We start from the raw sequence: 24,439 nt of genomic DNA on the forward strand, positions 1-24,439 counted from the left end.
CAAATAGGACAAGCCAAACTAATCTCAAATGCCACATTAAATGTATATGTTGCATTAAGATATATATATATATATATATATATATATATATATATATATATATATAATTACATATGGGAGATTATATATGCCCATGTTGGAACATTCCTAAAAGTTTGGAAACTTTCTACTTCCAAGGAATGCCTCTTGAAATGACATATTTAAGTACACTATCCAAAAGATATGGAAAGTCATAAGAGTGATCTTCAACCAATTATGTGCTTATATTATAACTTATTTCCTATACTCAACAGTTTGGTCGAACCAAGCTTCCATAATTTCAAAATCTCCTAAATGAATGAGTAATTATTCTTAATCAGAATAGGGGAATCGATTTCTTCATTTAGAACCATACTTGAGAGTTTCTTACCTCATATAGCTCAATAGTCATTTATTTTGGTATCATATTTTAATCTACCATATTTGAATGAGATTACTCATAAGATATATCATGTGTCTTTATTCCAATCATAACAACAAGCCCCATATTAAGAATGAGTTGGTTCACTTGAAAATAATATTTTTTATTATTATGATCCAATAAAATAAGTGATGTCATAGTCCAAATTTTATTTGATCAATTTATATATTTCATGACTTTACTCAATTATAATTGTAGAAATACATTTATCGTGACATCCAGTGAATGATATTGTCAAAGTGAAATAAGGGATTTAAAGAATAGATTCTAGATTATAGTAATAAAAAGGAAATCCATTAAATGATTGAATATGGTAAAAACATAATAATAATAATAAAACTATCATTATTTATTAAATATATATATAAAAAATTATCATCGAGTCACCATCTAGTATCCAAAAAGTTTTAGGTCATAACTGCTGCTATCTTTTTTACCCTTCTCTCCAAAGGTCTTGGAAGACAACTTTGATGAGAATAAAATGCAGAGACACGTGGCATTCAGATATCCCTCTTATAAAGTTTTAAGTTTACCCAAAAAAAAAAAAAAAAGAATTATTGTAGTGAAAAAATGTCATAAACAAAAATTTTCTAAAAAAAATTAATAATTTCAATAGTTGTGTCTACTCATGAACAAGTCCTAACAGTTGTTTTTTTTGTTTTTTTTTTCAAAATGATTTCAGGGTCTGTTTTTTGAATAATTTGATACAAGTGGATCCAAGTTCTATTCATGATTGATCGCTAACCGAAGCAGCTGGAGATTTAACGCTGCAAATGAGGTCCACCTTGCTTACGCGGACAGAAGAAAAACAAGGAGGAAAACAGAGCAAATGGGAGGCTCTACCTTGAAAGGAGTCATGACCCACTGAACATATATGAGCAGTGATTAGCCACCCGTCTACATTCTGACATGACCATCATGAGTTCTTCTAAAATTAGGAGTCTTGACTCTTGACCGACGGAACATGAATAAGAAGACCCACCTGTCCACATTCTGACATGACACAATAATTTTATTTTTGTAATTGCTTATAAGGATGTTGACATGTGAGACAGTTAAGACTCAGGCCTTCAGATATTTTGGGCGGTTGGTACAGCTCAGAAACACAGCTTGCGCCCACAGTTTGGGAATCCACTCGGTTCAATTTAGATTCTGTGGGTTGACTTAATGTTTGCGCCATTCAAAAGACAACCATTGTGTGGTTGACCAGTTTGAAGAACTGTCAGTTAGAAGGTGCTATGTCTGGGCTTTTCATGGAGAATAGCTCCACGTAGCTACAAATTTTTTCACTTGCGTATGGTCTAAGCATTTTAATGGTGTGAATTGATCAATTCACATATATAAGAATGGGAATGAAGCCCTTCTTATGAATGCCCAACTTGCTGATTCAGATTCAGCTGGAGATTCACCGCTGCAATTAAATCAGGTCGAGTACCCTTGCCGATCTGCACAAGACTTGAAATGAAAACATAAAAAAAGACGAAGATCGAGAAGCAAAATGGCGGCTCATACAAAACTTATATCCCCGGTGATTCCCTCTGATTTGGTCGGTTGACTTTTAAGATGAGCAGCCGACTTTTACATGGTATTCTTTGATGTCCGTGGTAACAAATTTCACTTCTGTTAATCATTATGTCGTGTTCCTTTTTAACTCTTTAACGAAAAGGACAATCGTTCACCGACCAATGATAATGGTTTCAAACATGTCTATAACATTATTTTATAAATATTCATGCTACGTGGGGTTTTTGCAGTGGTAGAGTCTTTTGAGATTTGCATTATGCTCTTAAAATATCTTTTCAAAATTTTTAAAACTTTGTGAAGGTAAAAAGTGTAGGGACCCCTCCCTCTGAGAAACACGTGGCACGCACCTCACAGTGACACGTGGCACGCATCATCATCCGAACCACCACCATTCGGATTCCCCTAAAGATATGCATGAGGCAGTTCTCCTATCCGGACTACCTCAAAGAAAGGCAAATGACGTTTCAACTTCTCCTATCCAAGGAAGAGCAAACGTCGCTGGCAAAACACAGACATCCGGACAACCTTCATAATGCATCCGCTCCACAATGCATCCGGGCAATTAGCATGTGCCACCCGGACATAATCGTCCGGATCATCAATTAAAGTAAAGCGAATCTTACACGCTATCACGACAACCAGCCATGGCCTACGTCCCATCATCTGCAGAGTGAAAGGACGGGTCGAGGTGACAACAAGTCACTTCCCACGATCATTCTACATGATCACTTCCCACAATATCTAGACAGCAGCATCACCTACCACGGTTTCTGACAGCCGCCAGTAGGGTGGCGATGACCATGCTGCCTCCGAATGTCATCATGACAAACATAAAATATCTTCTCGCCATTAATGAGAGGAACAGTACCCCTGAAGCTGTATATATATGCCTTCACACGAAGAAGAAGGGGATCCCCTGGTAACCTCCTGATACCTGGTAAAAGGCCAACTGATTTATATTCCTCTCTTTGACCATGGCTAACAAAACCATCGGAGGGTGCATCCGGACACCCTGTCCGGATGCCTTCTTGCAGGTATAACGACTGGATCAAGAACCTGTATAAGTTGAAATCACGCGTCCACCCATCTGGCAACTACGTGGATCATCAAAGACGCGAGACATCAACAAAAAGTTTCCACTTTTAAGTTTCAAATATATAAGATGTATACTTGTTGGGTAAGAACCCTAATGATTATTGCAAGATATCGATATTTCATTTGTCATCTCACCATCACCCATTCACAAATATGCAAAAGATTTATTAAAAAAATAAAAATGTTCTTTCCTTTTTCCCACGTAAAAAAAAAATAGAAAAAACCTTTATTTACCGAAAAATATCCATTTTACTTTTGACTCTAATCATGGTGCAAAAGTGGGCCCACGAGTTCAAAGATGCTGCGCTGTAAGTCGTTGATGTAGCCACGACTTCCGTTTCCTGTCTCAGTCTGAAAAAGCGACCGAGTGCCGCGTGTCATGTGACTATGACAAAAATGCTTATGTCATCTGATCCACTTGGCTCCCAAGTGTACAGCTCACTGTATATGACCTTGAGAGGCCCACGTGCCAAACCGTAATCTGCCTTAAAAGACCGTGTCGAAACGCGTCTAAGCCGTCTGCCACGTGGATTCCCGAGGGGTATATAGTTTGAATCCTCACAGCTTTGCTGCCCACTGTGTCATTTCATGGTAAAGCTGCTGCAATCAAAACCAAAATTAAGAAATGCGGATGTTCGGAGACGGAATGAAGATAGTGGAGTCCACTGCTTGGCCGGGTTTGAATAAGGACGTGGAGTTCGCCGTCATGGTCTCCACTCTCCAGAATGTCATCACCGGAAACATTGAACCTCTACAAAATGATACCTTCACCACCCACCACAGTAATGATCTGACCGTGCTGGCTCTGCCGGATCCTGAGAAGTGTCAGGAATGCGGTTTCGACGGCTGTCTCGGGTGCAATTTCTTTGCCCCACCGGACGAGAGAGGGAAGAAGAGGACTAGAAAGAGGAAGTACAGGGGAGTTCGACACAGGCCCTGGGGAAAATGGGCGGCAGAAATTCGAGACCCGCAAAAAGCGGTGCGCTTGTGGCTGGGCACCTTCGACAACGCCGAGGCAGCCGCCCGAGCTTACGACAGGAAAGCCATTGAGTTCCGCGGAATTAAAGCCAAGCTCAACTTTCCACTATCCGACTACACAAACGAAACAGAATCAAGCAACATTATGGGAGTTAGAGTTAAGCCCACTACGTCGGATCTCGGAGAGAGTCGAAAATTGAAGAGTAAAGAGAAATTGCATGACGCGGTAGATGAGAGCGAACTGAGCAAGAAGAAGACTGCGGTAGCAGGGGAGGCCAGTAGAGTAAGAGAATAGATGGAAGATAGGTGAACACGACAAGATTGGGCGTTGTTGGATTTTTTTTTTTTTTTTTTCTTTTACGAACGACGGATTACCCAAACTACCAAAATTTTGAAAATGTTTTGCCGGGAAGCGTAACCGTTCATCTCCAACAGTGTAGTTAGGAATGTGTATGTAGGTATATAATATATATCCATACAGCTTCCATACTGTTGAAATCTGGCTCATAACCCCACTGAAATTTTGGTATTGCATCCTATGGATGATATATAGAGGGCGGAGAATCTCCGTGTATTATTTTCCAAATAAAAATGATGGCGTTACTTTGAATAATGGAATGGAGATATTTGGCGGCCCTACTTGGATACCACGTGTCAGTACATCGTATCGTCTTTAGATTTAGGCCAACATTCTCTTCAAGGAAATCCGCCACCTGTCAAAAGCTTATCCTCTAGGCTTTCTGCAACAGCGTGTCCTCGATATATTTTTTACGGTGGCGTGTGAATGGTGACATCAGTGGTGGGCCATAGGTTAGTGGTCCAGACCACATCGGCAGCCCACAAAAATATATTTTGTAATAGATCCGTGGTGGGCCATATGTTAGTGGTCCAGAGCCCACAAAATATATCTTGTAATAGATCCGTGGTGGGCCGTACATGAGTGGCTCGTGGGTTGGAGGTTATCACTCTAGCTCAATCCGAATTAACCAATAATCTATCCGAATTTAATTTAGTTTATGGTAATCAATTCAAGTCTAACTCAATTACAATTTTTTTAAGCTCCAATTTATTGGATTATGTGATGGAGTTATACAATTCCTTTTTTTTTTTCAAAATATTTTTTATATTTTTATATTAAAATTTAAATAACAAATGAGATAAAATTTTATGATAATAATAAAAATAAATAAATTTATACTTTTTATAAATATATATAATATAATTTTAAGAATATAAAGGTAAATAAAATAATATAAATTATAAATTTGATAAAATATCATATCAAATTCAAGCTAAATTCAAATTATCTCAACTTCAACCCAAACTCAATCTAAATTGAATTTGGATTAAAAAAATTAATCCAAGATCAATTTGAATATTAAAAGTGATGGTTTAAACCCCTTGAAAAATGGGATTAGGTTAAGATTGAGATTAGCCAACTAGCTCAAATTACACTCCTAATTTGGTCATTATTGCATGTCAAAGGAGTGAACCAGATCCATTATTCAGAACAATAATCTCCCCCACAGTATGCCCACAACGAGTAGATGTAGACGGTGACCGGATCTTCAGCCACCCAATTTGCAAACAGAGACTGGTAGTATCCACTATCCACGGCACTATACGTTCCCAAGAAACAACCACCCCAATTTCCGTGGGCCCAGATCCATCTTAAACGTAGTTCTTTTTCTAATTTATTTCGTTACTATCCCTTCTACCCATAGAAAAAAGAATTTAAGATGTATTAGTTTTCTATCAAGTGTATAGATTCACCAAATGGTTTACTTTGATCAACCACTTCAGTGTATAAAATGAACAAATATATTTATTTTTCCAAAGTCAGTATACTCATTAAAAGGTACTTTGTGATATTTTTAACCCTTGAAAATTTTGGGAAAAATAAAAACTTTGTTTAAAATTAATAAATTATTTTTAATCGTTTCTTTAAATTCATTTAATTTAATTTTTATTTTTATATAAAAAGTAAATAATTTTAAAATACATAAAATTATAACTTTTTTTTTTTTTCAAAGGAATTTCAACAGCTCTGCAATCCACTACCAAAACAAGGTCCCCCACGTAGATAAGAGCTAAAAAGCTGGTTTAGCTAGTTTGGCCGGCCCCAAGGTACTCTTCCCAGTAAAAAAAAATTAAAAAAAAAGAGCACAAAGAAAAGGCAGAGAGATGCATTCTCCAGATTTCTCATATTAGTAACAGGGAAAATTATCAGCTGAGACTGTATAATAATTTTAATACATAAATCCCACGGGAAACAATAATTTGATCTGCAGCCGACAAAAAAGAACACATAAAAGGCAATGGACTACACTGACTATTACACACTTAAAAATCTCATTGCGTCTTCTAAAGCCCATGCCCATGCCCATGCCATGCTCATCCCCACCATATACTAAACCCATTCCTTCCTCTCACTAGACACTCCCATAGAAGTATTCAGAACCTCTCCCAACCCAGTTCAGAAACCTTCATTATAAAAACCAGCACTACCTACCTAACATAATGGTCAACAAAGGAAAACCAAATCTCAACACTCCTCACATCCACCAACGAGGTTGATGCTACCAAAAATGACCAAAATATTCAACTTTCCAGAGAGATCTCGATACCTTTTATTTTAGAAATCAAGCAGCAGCACTCTCTATGATTCTCACACTCCAGTTGATGTCCCGCTCGTGGGTTGTTTAGCCACATAAATTTGCTTCATCTTTGAGCTGGGAAAGTTCTTGTCTACACCCATGGTCTGGTTCCTTCCTTGGAAACCCATTCTGCGGTGGGACCATTCACCTCCTGAACCGTTCTTCTGAGAAACCACACCTCTCTGATAATTATACCCGGTGGAATGATTGTACTGCTGCCCAGATAAATTCTTCTGCTGAGATGATTGAGACTTTAAACCAGAACTTGCGGTCTGGCTGCTACTGCCGTTCTTGACAGCATCAGTCTTAACAGTATCGGCTATTGTGCTCTTAGTGGCAATACTTGGGGTTGATGCTCCACCACAAGTGGAGGTCGATGGGTCTACTAACCCTAGTTCATCAGGTAATTGGGTAACAGTCGCATCTGTTGCCACAGGAAAGCTATGGGCACCATCAGAGGGTGTCGAAGTTCTCGACTCAGGGAACCTGCTGGCTGTTAATGAGTGGTCAATGGTAGGCACTTGGTTGAATTGAGAAGGCAGCGCAGCATCAGCTTGTTGCTGTAATGGCAGCGAGAGAGGAACAGAGTGAAGAGGTGATGCAGGAACATGGGACCATCGAGCTTGCATTGGCATGTCAGGAGAGGACTGGGCACAAAAACATTTTGACTCCAAATATTAGTTATATTTGGAAAACGGAACAATAAAAAAATATGGAATTGTCGTAACAAAATCTTCTAGCACCAAAGGTCTCCTAAGCGGTAAAAATTTCCAGTGTACTACAAATTCTAGCAATAGAAAACATAATACTCACTCCCAACTGAACTATACACCAAATCTATATTTACTGGAAAAGACTGACAGTCTGCAAGGGATTCAAAATCATCAAATCAATTGAGCAAGCCAAATCAGCTTAAGATTTCAAATATAGAGCAGATCTTTTACCTGGAAAGGAGAGACATCGAACATGGCCAAAGGAGATGCCATGGGCAGAAGTGGCGACCCAGGGGCAAGATGCTGGATGGGAGCAGGCATGTTAGGTGGATTGCGCATTGCAGAAACCATATTCAAATTGTTCATGTCCCCATCACCTATCCCCATAGCAGAAGATGTAGGGTTGTGCTTCCAATCAGGCTGCTTTCCAGATGGGATATAGGTAGTACCCATGAAACTCAAGCCAACTTGTCCAAATTGTCCAACTGGAGCAAAATGGTTATAGACAACCATATGTGGTGGACCTTGAACCCCTGGAATACCCCCTGGCGGACTGATGAAAGGACCCGTGAACCCTGCTGGAGGACCATAGAATGAGTCCACACCAGAATGGCACTGTGGCCAGGCCCCGAGTGGCCCTGAACCTGATGCACTACTTTTCTGGGTCTGTGATTGGGTACCAACAGATTCATCATGTGGTCCAAAAGCAAAGATAGGACTGCCCATCATGGGGTTCATCTCGAAAACAGGAAATGGAGAAGGCTGGCCTCCAGGGAAATGTGAAAGCATCTGGCTTGAAGTATTCTGGGGACTTGGTAAAGCCGGCCACAAGGAGATTGGTGGGGTATCAACAGAAAGATCAGCTGGAAGAGCTACACTAAGAGACTCTTCAGCCCTTGATAGACTTGATAATTGTTGATCACCAGCCACACCTGCCACAGAGTAACACATTGTTAACACATTAAACATCTTAAAAATGGAAAATGCAAGATTCACCAGCTTTGGATGCAAGAAGTGTTTACCGCCTCCAGCTGTCCCATCAAGATCTGGAACTCCAAAACCTTTGGAATCGGTAACAGAGACAGAACATGCACCCAGCCCATTCCCAACAATTTCATCATTACTAATGGCTGCCACAGCAATGGCTGAAGCAGCCGCTTCAGCTTCAGCCTCACAATCTTCTAAATGAATGCAAGATTCATCCGTGTGCTTCTCTTTCTTGAAAAAGAGACCGCAATCATTCTCAGCTGAAGAAAGATCATGAGAAATTTGAATGTCTGACCTGCATGAACCTGGAGCACCAATGCCATGTGAAATAGCATGGCTGCTAGGGGGGAGAATTGTAGGAGAAGTGACTGCCCCTGAATAAGACAACAGAAATCATTCAGAAGTCGGGCAATTTCAACTTGAAAAATACATACGCATATATACACAACAGTTTTTAGGAAGTAACTGCTCACCAAATTGAATTTTCTCCCCTGCAAGAAGGGAATTGATTGGGCTTACTGCAGAAGAAAATGTTTTGTCCTTTGTCAAGATGGATGATGATGGCATGCTTGGCTCACTAACTGAGGTAGTATGATCTCCAATAGAAGTAACATGTGTGTCAAATCGGGGAGGCTTCATAGCCTCATCAAGTTGGGTCTGTGTTAGGGCCATAACCTACAATATATGATTAAATTAGCTTAACATCATGAGCACATTTCATCCCCTCAGAAACCAGTAAAAACATTAAAAACAAATCAATCTCAACCAGGTTTTTATAATTCTAATGCTTTGCTTTCAACTCACACTCATGTAGAACCTATTTGAATATTACAACATGGGCTCTGTCCAGCAGCACACTGTACTCAGCCCACCAAATCTATAGACCATTTGTCCAGTTTAAGGAAGGAAAAACTTGTCACCAATCAGAAATCCAAGATGGGTTATCAAATTCTAAAAAATTTAGGATAAAGCAACATATTTTCCCAAAGCCAAAACTATGGATCTTGAAAAGCATTAAACTAATATATACCCTCGTTCTACTAAATGCTCAAACTAGCTCATGACACTGCATAAAGATCAAGAAAAATTTCTCCCACATATCTTACATGGAAATAAAAGAGCAGTAGAGCACCACTCTAGAAACCCGAACACAAGCCACCCATCCACACAGCTAACTTTAAAGAATAGCAGTACAAGGTGAGAACAAGACTGTTCTAAGAAACTGAAAATTTGAAGACTCAAAACAATGAAAAAGTAATTGTATAATATGACGATATGTAGAATTGTATGATATATGTATAAATGAGCAATTGTATAATATATGTATAATATAGTAATTGTGTAATATATATGTAATATAGTAATTGTATAAATGAGTGAATGTGACCCCAAAATGCAACAACATGAAGATATGTAGAATTGTATAATATATATATATACACACACACATATTTGTTTGTAGCAACAATTGTATTTTTGCAGATAAAAAATAAATGTATTTTGGCAAGCAAAAATAAAATAGCACTACAGACCTGTTTATTAAGCCGTCCATTACCCCAAGAACCCAGAGATGTTGGGACATTATCCAGAACTGTATTCTTGGTATCAAATATCAAACTAGGCCCAATATTTTTTCCACCACTGGATATAACAGGGAGGGAGCTTGTCTGGAGGGGCCTGTAAAAGAAGATGTGAGAATTGTTTATCTAGATTTATATAATTATGGCAGAGTCAAGTTTTTTCGAGCAATACTTAATAGGTTGGGATCTTATATCAGCCTGGGAATCAGTATTCACTGTTGGAGTACCAATTGGAGCCAAGGGTTGGGATATTATATTGCTGCTAAATCCTGTTGATACTTCATTGTTTGCCCGACCCTCTGCAACAGCAAAATCAGAATGAATGTTGTTTGTAGCTTCTCCACCCAATGGTGCAGAAATTTTATTTGAGTTGGTTGACACAATAGCACTTTGTGAAGTAGACCGAGGCTTCCGTGGCATCTGGCATAAAATAGTTAAGACAACATAATTAGGCAATATCAACTGCAACAACAGGACAAATAGATAGGAGTTAAGCTGAAGTAATTAAAACCTTGGCAACCCTAGACTTCGCCTTGATTTCTTTTTCTCTCTGCTCACGCCGATCATTGAGCATTTGTCTCTTTGATCTCACCTCAATGAAGTCATCTTCATCACTAGGTGCTTCTATGCCAGGTTGTTCAAAAACACGGACAATGCCACTTTGTAAAGGAGCATCGACATCTTCTCCAGCACAAATGTTGCTCCTTTTCAAGTTCCCCTCTCCAGCACGTGATGAACTCTGATTCTTAGTTAAAGCTTCTTTTCCAATTCCTTTCTCAGCCCTACCTACAGGATCAACTTCACGTGAAATAATAGGACCTGAGCCCTCAGATTCAAAGGTGTGTTTCAATGGTTTATTCAACACAGCTCCCTTCTTAGACCCAGTCCTTGAAGATATTCCTGCACCCCTTCCACTGATATTTGACTTATCATCTAAGCCAGAGTGGTTAGATGAAACCATGCCTGATGATTGCCTCCTATCAGGATTTTCACGAACTCGAAACTCAGTGCGCTGGATACGTCGAGGTTTCCTCTGAAATCCACCAGAATCTGCCCGAGAAGACTCAGGAACTGGAAATGATGATCTTGGCCCAGAATTCTTAACTGTAAACATATATTTTCTGCCTTTGCCAGCAGATATTGGGCCCTGAGCCTTTGACCCACTTAAATCTCTCTCCCTTGAAAAAGATTGGGATGATGTGGATCCATTTTGTGGCAGGCCTTCAGATTCTCTGGCATTGGACAAGGAAATGTAGTTCTTTTTAACTGTTTCATGGTGCCCTTGATCTGTCACTTGGAGTCCTAATTCATACCTACTACTGTTTTCAACAATATGGGACATATCAGCTTGGGCATGACTTGTCATAACATTACCGTCTGCACTTACTCTCAGGGGCAATGACTTTACTTCTTTTGATGCATTGTCCTGTGGCAGATCCAAGTTCCTTGGAACAAGACCAAGTTGACTGTCCATTGGAAGGGACACTATGTCAATCTTAGTGTTTTGAATGGCTTGAACAGGAATAGAACCTCCAGGATTCTGATTGGCAGTAAAATGGGCAGGGACATTGGGCTGAACAAAAGACATTGATTGAGGAGCCAGTGGTAGAATTCCCTGGGAGATAGGTGATGTATACCTGAGTTGACCAAACTGGAAGAGAGGAGGCTGTGATGGGTGTATATGGGTAAGTGATGGACCAACTTGGGGATGTAGATGGAGAGGCATCTGTATGGAGCCAATCTGTATTGCAGGGACTGGAGATGGTATCAGAGAAGGACCAGAGAACAACCCAAACTGGAGCTTAACAGGCAACTCAGCCTGACCTGGAGCAGCAGATACAGTAGACGTAACAGCCTTCCCAGATGAGGAATGCATGGCCACATTAACAGAAGAGGGAGCAGGATGCAGTGAAGTCTGACTAGAACTAATAGAAGCATCCACAGAATTCAAAACATCAGATGCCACCGAGGTATGAGGACCATTAACCGGCTGTATAACTAAATCTTGGATTGCCTTTCCTGCGTCCTCGCCCCTCCTGCCAGAACCATCAATGCTCACTTGAGGAGAACCATCAGTAAGTTGAGGGGTTTGTCCTTCATGTATCCCACCAAAAGCACCTTGTTCCTCTACAGTACCAAGAGAAACCTTTGGTAGCATAAATGTGCTTTCTTCATTTCCTGAACTTCTCTCAAACTCATCACTTGGCATTCTAACTTCAACACCCTCATCCAGGCCCAAGACCAAGTTGTCTACCATGTGGGGAGAGCCTTTCTCTCCTAAATGCATATCCTCCAACTCCTTGGTCAGGTTAATATGCTCATCTGCTTCATGCACTTCATCTTCTTCATGGTAGCCCTCTTCATCCTCATCATATTCTTCTTGCTCCTGCAACTGTTCATTATTATCAATGGACCATTCCTCATCATCAGCAGTAGAGATGGAACTTGAGGCTGTCATCATGTTCTCTTTGCCACCTTTGGTACTTAAAACAACCTGTTCATTCCCTGACAGAGGTATTTCTTTGCCTTCTGTAGTGGATGGTAACATGGAAGAATCCCCTGATTCATCCAAATCATCATGAGAGAGATGAGTTGGAGAGGTAGGGGGACTTGAAACAGATAGGGACGATTGCGAGTCACACCTTGGTGTAGCGTTCCTCTCCAATTTCTGCTCCTCAGTCTCAGCCTTCTCTCTCTGGATATCAATTATTTCAGATTGTTCATGCTTCTCCTGGTGAGCACTATTATCATATCCTGTCTGCATAGTAGGTTCATTTCTCGCATCGTACTGCATTTCACTATCTGGGAAAGTAGAAGGACCAGGACGTTCATTTTCACCTCTGTAGGACATTTTGTGCATGGAGGCTAGTGATGGAGGGGGGAGAACACGAGGCTGTCTCATGGAATAGCGCGACCTACCAAAGGAATAAAGTTCATCTGAATCAGAGTTTTGATACATCCGTTCTAAGTAAGGAGGATGAAGATGGCCACGAGAAGGACCCTGCCCCCATCCAACATCACCAAACTTTTCTCCAATATTATCATGAAATTCCGAATCAATCTCTACGTCTCTGCCATAATGGTCTCCATCCCCAGAGAGGTTCCACCTATGCCCTTTTGCATGTGTATAATCATCTACTTGATGATCTGTCATCCCACCTTTATAATAACTTCTTGATGACATGAACCCACCTCCTCCAAAGAACTCTTTCCTAGAATATCCTCTACCACCAGCAGATGCATCAGGTCTGGGACTCTGGTGACCATTCTCCTGGTCTTGTGGGAGGAACGCTGAACTATTTCCATTCTCAACTGCATCCCTTCTCCATGAATTAATAGATTTGCCTCTGTCCAAAATAGGAGAAGAAATCTCTCTAGAAGAGATAGGCCTAGACCCCACATTGTATGATCTACCAAGACTAGAAGAATCTGAAGATGCTGAAGTTGTGATTCTCTCCACCAATCTCTCTCCATCATCCCAATCACCAAGATCTGCCTTTGTTCCTTTCATCCCCACTAACATTTTTTCATCAGCAATGGCAGCAGAAAAATTGTCCTCTTTTGACATTTCAGCCTGTCTTCTAGCAATCTTTGCCTCCAATTCCATAAGTTTTTGCTTAGCTGCCTGTTTTCTCCTCTCTTCCTCCACAAGAATCCTCCTTTTCTCCTCTTCTCTAGCTATCTTTTGCTCTTCAGCTCGGCGTACAGCTTCTACTCGGTCCTGTTCTGCTCTCCAAGCAGCTTGTCTGGCTTCTTCCTCCAGTTTCCTCTGCTGCTCTTCCTGCTCCCTAGCCAAACGTGCCCGCTCCTCTTCTTCTCTGCGAGCAAGCTCCATAGCTCTTTCTTGTTCTTCAATGATCTTCTGCCGCTCCATTTCTTGCATCTTTTGAACTCTCTCAAGTTCAGCCTCAAAAGATTCCCTAACAGGGTCATGGAAATCAGTCGGTTTAGCCACTTCTTTCTTCCGCTTAACTAACCCAACAAGACCCCCAGAAAAGGGATCCCGCCCATCAAAACCAGTAGAACCATAATCCTTCAGGAAAGGGTCCTCCAAATAAGGTTTTTCATTCTTCACAAATGAACGCTTCTCCCTTCCAAAATTGAGTATTGGGTCATTCATATGAAGACTCTTACCACCCAGAGAGAATGAAGACTTTGATATAGAGCTATTCTGGAAAGCATCACCTCTATATCTATTGTTGTGTTCATTGCCATGCCGATCGCGCATATTCCGTTCTGCACCTCGACTACTAAATGATTCCATATTATGGTTCCAGTGCTGTTTTCCACCTTGTCCATACCCCATATCCCTCCTTCCCAATGCAGAGTCTCGATTTGCAGAGACTACACTAAAATCATCTCGACTATTTTCTAGCAGTGGTGATGGCGCATACTTGTTATTCTCTTTGCTTGTTTCTCGGTTCATACTAGATGGTCTTGCACCAAAGCCACCCCTGTCATTTCCAACTTCTTGGGAGCTAAATCCGCCTTTTGGAAGTGGGGAAGAAGTTCTCCAAGAGTTTCCTTCATAACCATCTCTACTTGGAGTTCTTACATAACCATCCCTACTGGGAGTTCTTACATCTCTGCCATAAGGGTCCAATTTAGGGACTTCACTGGAATAAACCTTTCCAGCTTCATTGTCACGCTGACCCCATCTGTCAAAAACATTATGAGCTGGTTTGTGTGGTAAAACACCACTCCTGGGCATATCAAAGTCTCTATCCCAATAGGCTTCAGTTTTAGAAAAGCCATGATCTCTAGCCCGCTCTGTGAATCCATGACCTGTATCACGTTCATCATCAGCCCAATCAGATCTCGGGTTCAAACGAACTAGAGGTAATGGACCAGGAAAGTAATCATCCTGCTTCCTAGTTAGCTCAGTTTTGCAGGAACTGCCCAAGCCATGACCTTCACGATTCGCATTCAACCTATTGCCATCATTATGATGAGAAGGTTGCACCTGAGGTCGCATGTCAACAAGCAAGCTTAAATGGTCACTTTCCCTCTGCTCATTAGATAACTCCTCACTCAGAACATGCTTCTGTTTCTGATTTTGACCATCCTTTGGCTTCTGTGCAGGTCCAGATGTGGTAGGCAAAGCGGCCTGCAATGAAGGAAAATCCTCACCCCTCAGAACCACAGCTTTCTCCACGGACGGAAAAGCTCGAGATGCAGCAGATATTGGGGGCACCAGTGTGCCTGATCGAGCAGAAGGAGGCATATAAACACCACTCCCCCTAGTCACCCCATCTACACTATGCAGACCCTGGTCCACACTGTCAACTGCCTGAGCTTCACTTCCTGATCTGCCAAATAAGTGATGATCACCTCCCCCATCTTTCTCTTGCAGGGCAACAGTCCCCGGCTTTGTCCATCCCATTCCAGAAGAAGTGGGTCTAGACCCATTACCTGAACCGCTGCCACCCGATTGCCCACTACCCAAACCTGAAGAATCGAACCGCTCATGCTCCTTCCTCAGAGAAGGCAGATTCAAGGGGGGTGGAACAGAAAGCTTCGGCCCAATCTTCTGCATATTCCGAGACCTCGATAGCACCACCATCCCTCCGCCACCACCATGACTACCAGTTCGAGTTCTGTTGGATCCATAAGAGCTCTGATGAGGTGGATGAGGAGGCTGACCATATGATTTGTTTAAATTCACTGACACAAACTTGCTCCCGACTCCATGATTGGCCATCGCACAATCCCACCCGAACTCTTCTCTTCGCGGCGGATCCCAATCTCCGCCAACGCATCAAAACCCTAACCCTAATTTTATTTTCACGTTAAATTGCCGTACCAAATCCAATCAACAGATCTCGCAGTAATTGATCAAAAATTAAAACCCTAGAAACTCCTCTCCAACTCCAACCCTGATCAACAAACAATAAAATGAAATCACCAATAAAAACCCATCTCCGTTGCAAGATTTGATTTAAAAAAAAAACCAATAAATTAAAAAAAATGATGAAACTCAAATATGATCATTTGCGTCATTGAGGTTTGGACGCGTTTACAACTTATACGAAAATAAATTAAAAACAAAAATAAAAACACAAACGAAAAAACGTGGGATGGAGAGCTGACCTTTGGTAAGCGGAAGATCCGATGGACGGCGGCGATTAACCTGCGCCGTTGAGGAATGAATATGGGAGGAGTGACAACGTCAGAGAAGCCCTACTCTAGCCGGAGTAGAAGAGAGAGAAACTTTATTAGAATTTAGAACTATACGAGCCTCCTTCCCTTTATTTTTCTGTATTTCTAATTACCTCCCTATATTTCTCTATTTTTTGAATTTTGTGTCCACCACGTCAATTATCCATGTCTCGCGCTCGCGTTTCTTCATTCCTAGTATTTATTTAGGACGACATTTTTAAGGTTTTAGAATAATCAAATCTTATTTTACGTGGAATGGTAAGATAGTAAATACTATATCTTAATATTTTATATCTAATTTCTTTACTAATAACCTCATAGCATGTCCAATAACATTCACTATAAAGAGACGTTTATTATTAATTAAATCGAATGCAATAATATAATCTCTTTCAAGATTCCGGATCACCTTAAATTGTAGCTTGTTTTGACGTAATTTCAATTCACTAAAATTATAATTAAAATATAATTAATTAATTAATTAACAATTATTTCTAAGTGTTTTTTTTTTTTGTATTTTTTTATGATGTGTAAATATAAAAGCATATCGAGCGTATTTAAAATCACATTTGACACAAAATAAATAAATAAATTATATTAAGGTTATATTTTGTCAGAGTAAAATAATAGAAAAAATAAAGAAAATATATATTTTTTAAAGATATTTTTAATAAATAAATTATAATAAAAATATACAATTTCTCAGGTATTTTCAATTTTTATCTTATAAATTTTGTTATTATTCAAAAATATAACATGTAATAGATAAGAAATAAGATAACAAATCATATTTTATATTTGGTTAATGGGTATAATGAATTTTTTTTTATATTATTTTATGATATATTCAATAAAACATAAAATAGGATAAGTGGATACTATATTATTCACCCTTGCTCTTACTTATGTATTATAAAGTTATTTTTCATTAATGTTTTTATATTACCAAATTTATAAAATAAAAAATTGTGATTAAGATTTTAAATTTATAATTAAAAAACAAGAACTAAAAAAAATATTTATAAAAAACATTATAAAATAATACTAATATATATGAAGTTTTTTATATATATTGTATAAAATTATATAAAGTTTTTATTCATAGATTTGAAATATTTCAATCGTGAATATTATTAATAAATAACAAATTAATTATTTACTAAATTTTAAATTATTAAAAAATAAATAAATACCATTAGACATTAGATAAATTTCATTTTTTTATTCGTTTTACAAACTAAATATGATATAATAAAAAATTAAATTTATGACACTATATAAATATATAAACAAATTTTTTTATATTATATAAGTACGAGTTATTCTCAACTTTACAAATGTGTTTTGAAGCTACGAGAATCCCTATGAGCCATGTATGAGGGTTTGCTGGAATGAAGTAATTTATATTGCATGACATTCTTATAAATTGATGTATTAATATATATGGTTTGGTTATAATACCTTATATATATATTTTTTTCTTATACTAGTAGAAAATGTACTATCAATCAAGGGTGTTATGTATGTATACATTTTTAAGTTCTCGTGTACACGAGTGTATTTATTTTATAGCTTAGATCCCATCATATGAATTCAATAATACAAATTGTTGGTTTCATAAATATTATTATGATATTTTAATATTTTTTTATAACATACAATATAATATTAATGTAGATATAAATTGGATATTGTTTGAAATCATTTTTATTAAAGCGAATTTAATTTATACATTTTTGAAAATAAATTTTAAAAGAATATCCCTTTAAATGACTTTTTAAAAATTTTAAAATATTAATTTTTTTTTTATTAAATATCTTTTTATTTATTTATTTATTTATTTTTGTTTTGCAATTGCTAGGCTTCCCAAACGGATTTAAGTATTCCGGGAGGCTACTCAAGAAAGAAAGAAATAGAAGCCTGGTAAGGCATTTTAACAAACAGGTGTGGGGACGGAGTGAAAGTGAGAGAAAGGTCAGAGGACATGGGGATAGACGCTGCTGAAGCTTCATCGCCTCTCTCCCCTTCCCCTTCTCATTCCAGGCAAGTCGAATCATTGATTCTTTCTTTTTACACTCCTCTAATTTGTATATAACTTACAATTATAACTAATATTGCTGCATTTGTTTCTCTTGCAGTCAACAACGCCACTTCTACGTAGCCGTCGACAGACCCCAGTTCAAAATGGTACTCTTCGAATTTCATCCTATATTATTTCCCAATATTTTTGGGTACCTTTCTGTCTGTATTTATACATATGTAAGTGATTTGAAGAACAAAATTTTGGAGATGTGAATTGGCAGGAGACATTGGTGGATCTGTTGGAGCTGGCAAGTCATCGTCCGTGCCTGCCGATAGCGGTGTGCTGTAGCTCCCGAGACGAGCTTGATGCGGTCTGCTCGGCCGTCTCCAACCTTCCCTTCATTTCTTTGGCCTCTCTGGTATTGCTTTGCTCTTGAAATTATTCCATTATTTTTTAGTGAGGACCTATTTGTGTGCTCCATGGAAAATCAGGGGTAATTGTACTTGAGGTGCAATTGGATGGATTTGTTTGTTAAAATTATGCTAAAAATGCAATCGGGAAAACTTTATTTTAGTGGGAATGTGAGATTTTCCGGCATGACAGTATGCAGAGTTTATTTGTGAAATTGATTTAATTGATAAATTCAAATTAATTGGATGGTTTAGTCACTTATATGAGGAGCTTTACCCTAAAGTTTGGACACTAACTTCTTAATGATAAGCATCTGTTGAATGGGAAATGGTTGACTGTTGCTGAAATTATCGTTCCTGTGTGTTGGATTTAATGGAATGCACTAAATCTTCTGTTCAGTATATTGATTCCTAGTTGGGAATCCAGTTCCCACTTCTTTCATGACACCTATTAGTTAGTGCCGTAAAAAGGACTCATTATTTTTCAGCATGTGTGTCGGCAATGTTTCAGGAGAGGCATCTGTTTGGCAGTTCATTTCATTTCCCACATAGCCGTTTTGGAAACCTTGACTTTGGTGAGGCAATAACCAATTGTGTCAGTGTCGTTATTAGATAGTTTCGGAGATACCGAGAGTTAAAAGATAAAAATTTAGATTTTTTTTTAGGGACTTTCTTGTCATGAAATTCAGAATACGACACTTGTTTTAGGTAACTTTCATTGATATGGAATTGAATGTAGAATCCCCATCCCCAGCTCAGCCCTTTTGCCACATGAGCCACGTCTTAGGAGCAAAATAGGACATTTTTAGCCCTATTTTGTTCTTAGCCGATACATTAAACCAAACCAATTTATCTAAAGAAGATTTTTTCTTTATCAAAGTAGCTACTTGAGTGGGTCCATTACATGTATTTCCAGATTTTTTTTATAATTGTTACATGCTGAAATCTTCACCTTATTATTTACTGATTCTCACTGGTGATTTTGTAGTGCTGCATTTGATAAATCCTTTCAGTGTTGTGAAATGTTGTGTTCACTACTAATGAATGAGTGGTAATAATTTTCATATAGTTTTGGAGTATCAACAAAAGTTAATGTCCTTATGAGCTTATCAATGTTAGTTGAGATCTCATAGGTTACTTGAGTCTAAATTCTACACAGATAATCTATCCAATCATAATAAAGTGGCAGTTAAGCTTAATAGCATAGACCAGTCTCTTTCCAGATCTTATAAGAAGTCATGACAACACTGAATTTGTTTCTTTTTGCTACATGAATCTCAGCATGTGAGTTAGCTTTTGAAGCATCCAGTTTGTTGTTTTTCTTTTTTTCATATAAGATGCCTGTATGAATTGTGATCCATATTTGATAAAACTAGCACTATCAATTCATATTTTAACTTTTTGTTTGATTGGACTAATTTTAAGAATTGAATTATTAGTTTTAGAGTTTCTCCTCTGGGCCTCTTTAGATTAAACTAGATTATACCAGCATTTCATTAAAATAATTTACCACTCTTACATTTAAGCTAACAATTTCTTTTTACTTTTTGCTAATGTCAGATTTATGGTTCTGGCACTCATTTCCAGATTGTTTTGCTTTTGGTGTTGAATTTTGTCAGCAACTTTGAAAAATATATTGGATACAAAGATCCATGTCATGGATATTCTTAGAATTGATTTTTTTATTGATTTTTTTTCCTAAATTTCAGTATTTTGTGATATAACATGCATACTTGTTATCCATATCCAGTATAGTGATCTTGCTGAAGCAGAACGTGCACTAATTTTAGAGAACTTTCGCCAAGCAACTATGAGGTACCAAAATGTCATTGCTCAATCGGGAGAGGACAAGGAAATTAAAAAAGGGGAAGACAAGTCTCATATGGTTGTTGTAACAGATGCTTGCTTGCCATTTCTTGCTTCAGGGGAATCATCAATTTCTGCTCGTGTTTTGATAAATTATGAGCTACCAACAAAGAAGGTGGAGCTCTCCTTCTCTTCTAAGGACTTCATATATACCATTGTCTTCCATTTATTAGTACTATAGCTTTTTTTCTCTTTCTTCTTTTTGCATTTCCATTTCAGAAGCAGCATTACATCCTCTTGCCATTATTTGGTTGCCTATCAATTTTATATTAGGATTTTATTTATAATCATGGTGGCTGTAGTCACCTCATTTTTACAAACACGTTTGACTATGTTTTTTAAATATTGTTTTGGGTTTTTTTAATCAGCCCCTTCTCTGGCCCACTTTTATCTTGCTCTCACTTTTACAATTCATTTGATTCTTGGCCTCCCTTTGTCACTCACATCTTTTCCCTATTAAGAATTTCAATTCTTGCTTTCTAATGATTTGGATGAAGAAAATAGCATAATGTCACACCACACTCAAATGACACCTTCACTTGCTAATATAAGATGGAGCAGAAAGGTTTTGGACACTATGCCTATGCTCAAGACATTTTCCAAAACTTGTAGTGTGGAGTGGTTCATGAATCCATCCAAAGTTGGGTGGAAGTTTTTGCAATATTGTGGAAGGCTTTGGAGTACTTTGAAATTGTGTGAAACTTTCTAGTGTTTGTAGGGACCATGGGTATCTACACTACTATGATAGCATTGTAAAGTAGGTACATAATGTAGGTTTGTAGGAAAGTTTCTGGAGAGTCTTTAGAAACCTCAAGATTTATTTCATCCTCTGGGTGCCTATAAATAGAAGCAACTCTCATTTGGCCAAGGCACCAAGACTTGCAAATAACAACACCTATATAGTTACTTAGTACCATACCATTGTATTGTTTCAAGCTTTCAAAGTGTTCCCTTCCTTCAGTTAGTATTTAAATATAGTCTAAATATGATTGGGAAAAACAAATTTTGCAACATCAAGCAAACTCGAGTTGTCTAAGTTCCACATGGATGCTTAGGAGAGACCTAATAAGTTCAAATGCATGCCAATAACACTAGAATCCTACATGGTTTGTAGATTAAGAAGATGATAAGTTTTGCATGTATGTTGCATACTAATCACCTAAACAGTTTATAATATATTATACTATTCTTAATTTTTTTTAAATTGTATTTCTAATTTTCTAAGGATTTTCTTAGATATAGTTTGTAGCCATCTAGCACATAAGTGCACACTAATCACTTCTTAATTTATATTTAGAATAGTTTGAGCTTAGAGCACAGTGGACAGTTAATACCCACTAACTAAAAGATAAATTTGGAAGCAAGTGGTTTCTCCCAGTGTGTGAAATACACAGAACTTGAATTATTGTAATTTCTTAATACATTTTTCCTAGTTGAATATGTTTCAAAATGTTCCTTTATTTTCTTTACCTTTGCTTTACAATTATTGATTATGAATAAAAAATAGAAGAATTAAATTCAAAATTAAAAGAGATTTAATTGTACCATCTATTTTCCCCAACTTTCAAGAGAAATGATCTCTTTATGACCAATACACTTTTTTTTTTTTTTATGTGAGCATGTGTTGTATAACCTGGTTATTATAATTATGCTATGATTTTTGAAATTGTCATGCCTCTGAGTTTTGATATAGAGGTCCTGATGTGTGGCCTTGGTCTAAATCAATATGAATTAATTTGCAAAGGTGGGTTTAAAGCCTTTAGTTGAAGATGAATGCAGAATAACATGCATCTCAATAAATGCTCCAAGCCTGTGCCTGTGTGGCTACTTTGATAAGTCTGTCGGGCAGTGGTGTGCATATATAAGTAAACAATTGGGTGACTTTTGAAAAGGATACGGTACATTTTTTTATACAAAAAGATGGTGGATCTTGATATTAGAATTTAGAAAAAGGGTTCTTTCTAGTTCAGGGAAAAGATGAGAAGGTTTATTCAGGTGCTGGATTAAATTGTTGATGAAGGCACTTCAAATGGTTTCTTAGTTACCAGCAAGGTGTAAGACTAGTTTTTCCTCTCAAATGATAAGACTACTGACTAGGTTAGATACTTGGTTTCGGCCATGCTTGATCTTCATATTGTAGATCTAACTTCCATGGCTTGTCTCTTGCAACTGACATAAGTAATTCAGCATTTACAAAAGGCTTCTACCATATGGTTTCTTTGGAGGTTTGCAGGAATGCCTTGCTCTACTTAGCACTAAATCTACCTAAAGTTTCATCATCTACTAATTTAATATGCAAGTAAGGTTACCTATGAGAGAGAAACTTTCTTCTGAATTTTCCTACCACAAGAATTGTCCCTGTTTTGATTTAGGACCTAATGGTTTAGAGCTTTATCACATTCAACCTTCAGGATTGTTGACGACAATGTAAGATTAAAATTCTAAAAAAGTTGTTTAGATGTCTAGGTATGCCTTTCATTTCATATCAATACTATCTATTGATGGGTTCCTTTCTAGTTACTTAGTTTGGTGAATGGTTGCTTGCAGGAAACATATATGAGACGCATGGCGACTTGTTTGGGAGCAGGTTCTTTTCCTTAATCCAGTGACATTTTGTTAGTGGCAAATGCCTTTTTTGCATAATTCTAGGTAAATATCTGCAGATGGGATTGTGATCAACATGGTCGTTGGAGGTGAGGTGGTGACTCTCAAAAGCATGGAAGAAAGTAGCGGTCTCACAGTCGCTGAAATGCCCATGCATGTAAGTTATTATCTGCTAATGCATCCATGGTAGTCGATTAGAAAATATCATGATGCCATGACACATAAAAGGATCTAAAATGAAATACAAATTGTGGTCAACAATGCAGATTTCTGAAATTTTGTGAAGTTTTCGATCTCCTTCAATGCCAGTAGACTCAGTTGCTTTATACTCGTTCCAGTGGAAAAAAATATGTATACATCAATGAGATGGGACTGAGATGCTCCATGACTCTAGTTGCAACAAAAAATGTTTCTTTCAGAATTCTGCAATGTTTTCTTCTCTATGGATGAATTCTTGAATCGCATGGTTCTGAAGTAAGACCAAGTAAAACTCTGAATTTTGAAATTGTTGTTCTTTTGGCAACCAAGCTAAGGCATTGGAAAATATGAGTATGGAACATGGCATGATGATTGTGATGAACCTGCTTCTTTTGATGTTGGGAAAGCCAAATATCAAATTGACTCCCTGCCCTGGAAACAGAATTGCTTGGCCAAGTCGTAAGAAAATGGGCGAGAAAAAAAAAAAACTAAACGAAACCTTGGTGCGGAAAAGTACCCATCAAGGTGCCCCAAAGAGAGAGGTTGGTTGGGACCCACTAACATATTCTTGTCCTGTCGGAAATGGAGGCAGTTTCATGCTTGTTTTCTGACAGTGGTCAATGATAGACCCACTTGACTCAGCTGATACATGTTTAGCCTCTCTTCAAGGACAAGCAGTACCCAAGCTTTGGTCGCTACACATCCCTGCCCAACATTTTTCCCTTTTTCTCTGATGGAAGGCGACTCACCCAAGGAGCATTGCAAAATTGGGGGGGGGGGGGGGGGGGGGTTTGGTGTTTGAGATGGACCATCATTGTCACGTGAAGCTTGGCTTGCCCCCATTTGAAGCAACCGAACATAGATTATTAACAAGTATTCTATAGCAGTTTAAGCATATGAAGATGATGGTAATCATCAATCAGCTTACGATAACCAGGGTGAGAGGTGGAAGACGCTTAAGCGATTGTTTTGTCTCACTCCAGCAAAACTATTGGCGCCTATGTAATAGCCATTCCTCAAAACAGTGTACTCTCCTACATGCAAAGCCTTATTACCCATGTATTGACAGACCCAAGTCCAAAACAAAAACATGAAAACTACAGGTTGGCGCCAATCATATTCCAATTTGATTTGGTGCACTTCTAGATGCCTGTGAGGTAATGGCAATAGATATGTATATATATA

General features: G+C 38.1%; 3 protein-coding genes across 5 annotated transcripts; 2 read left to right on the top strand and 1 right to left on the bottom strand.

The window, feature by feature from the left end:
• The first annotated feature begins 3,538 nt into the window (after positions 1–3,538).
• LOC104879921 (ethylene-responsive transcription factor ERF109) lies at positions 3,539–4,688 on the top strand. Its single transcript, XM_010654510.3, has one exon. It carries the CDS (start codon positions 3,705–3,707, stop codon positions 4,350–4,352), a length of 648 nt encoding a protein of 215 aa, XP_010652812.1. The 5' UTR covers positions 3,539–3,704; the 3' UTR covers positions 4,353–4,688.
• Positions 4,689–6,232: 1,544 nt separating this feature from the next.
• Positions 6,233–16,322, bottom strand: LOC100266406 (uncharacterized). 2 transcript variants are annotated; one of them, XM_010654511.3, is made up of 8 exons: positions 16,085–16,322; positions 10,506–15,870; positions 10,167–10,414; positions 9,947–10,091; positions 8,888–9,089; positions 8,450–8,788; positions 7,659–8,359; positions 6,233–7,361 (listed from the first exon to the last, which is right to left on the bottom strand). In XM_010654511.3, exons 2-8 carry the CDS (start codon positions 15,693–15,695, stop codon positions 6,726–6,728), a joined length of 7,461 nt encoding a protein of 2,486 aa, XP_010652813.1. In that variant the 5' UTR covers positions 15,696–15,870; positions 16,085–16,322; the 3' UTR covers positions 6,233–6,725. The 2 variants fall into 2 exon arrangements, with proteins under 2 accessions (XP_010652813.1, XP_010652815.1); XM_010654513.3 differs by having other exon boundaries at positions 10,506–15,766; positions 16,085–16,242.
• A 1,696-nt stretch (positions 16,323–18,018) lies between these two features.
• On the top strand, positions 18,019–23,561 carry LOC100244066 (uncharacterized). Of its 2 annotated transcripts, XM_002277518.4 has the most exons (7): positions 18,019–18,196; positions 18,292–18,340; positions 18,457–18,594; positions 20,337–20,567; positions 23,000–23,039; positions 23,116–23,213; positions 23,323–23,561. In XM_002277518.4, the coding sequence occupies exons 1-7, from the start codon at positions 18,138–18,140 to the stop codon at positions 23,338–23,340; spliced, it is 633 nt and encodes a 210-aa protein (XP_002277554.1). In that variant the 5' UTR covers positions 18,019–18,137; the 3' UTR covers positions 23,341–23,561. The 2 variants fall into 2 exon arrangements, with proteins under 2 accessions (XP_002277554.1, XP_059594672.1); XM_059738689.1 differs by having other exon boundaries at positions 23,116–23,561.
• Positions 23,562–24,439: the final 878 nt, after the last annotated feature.

This window comes from Vitis vinifera, chromosome 7, assembly GCF_030704535.1.
Source record: "Vitis vinifera cultivar Pinot Noir 40024 chromosome 7, ASM3070453v1".
NCBI classification, from domain to species: domain Eukaryota; kingdom Viridiplantae; phylum Streptophyta; class Magnoliopsida; order Vitales; family Vitaceae; genus Vitis; species Vitis vinifera.

Bases quoted from the DNA above. Each gene is read 5' to 3' on its own strand.
- LOC104879921 (XM_010654510.3), top strand. From the start codon at position 3,705: ATGCGGATGTTCGGAGACGGAATGAAGATAGTGGAGTCCACTGCTTGG.
- LOC100244066 (XM_059738689.1), top strand. From the start codon at position 18,138: ATGGGGATAGACGCTGCTGAAGCTTCATCGCCTCTCTCCCCTTCCCCT. The intron at 18,595-20,336 runs GTATTGCTTTGC...ATCCATATCCAG, and splicing joins TCATTTCTTTGGCCTCTCTG to TATAGTGATCTTGCTGAAGC. The intron at 23,040-23,115 runs GTTCTTTTCCTT...AAATATCTGCAG, and splicing joins GGCGACTTGTTTGGGAGCAG to ATGGGATTGTGATCAACATG.
- LOC100266406 (XM_010654511.3), bottom strand. From the start codon at position 15,695: ATGGCCAATCATGGAGTCGGGAGCAAGTTTGTGTCAGTGAATTTAAAC. The intron at 10,092-10,166 runs GTATTGCTCGAA...CTTCTTTTACAG, and splicing joins ATAAGATCCCAACCTATTAA to GCCCCTCCAGACAAGCTCCC. The intron at 8,360-8,449 runs GTAAACACTTCT...ACTCTGTGGCAG, and splicing joins TGATGGGACAGCTGGAGGCG to GTGTGGCTGGTGATCAACAA.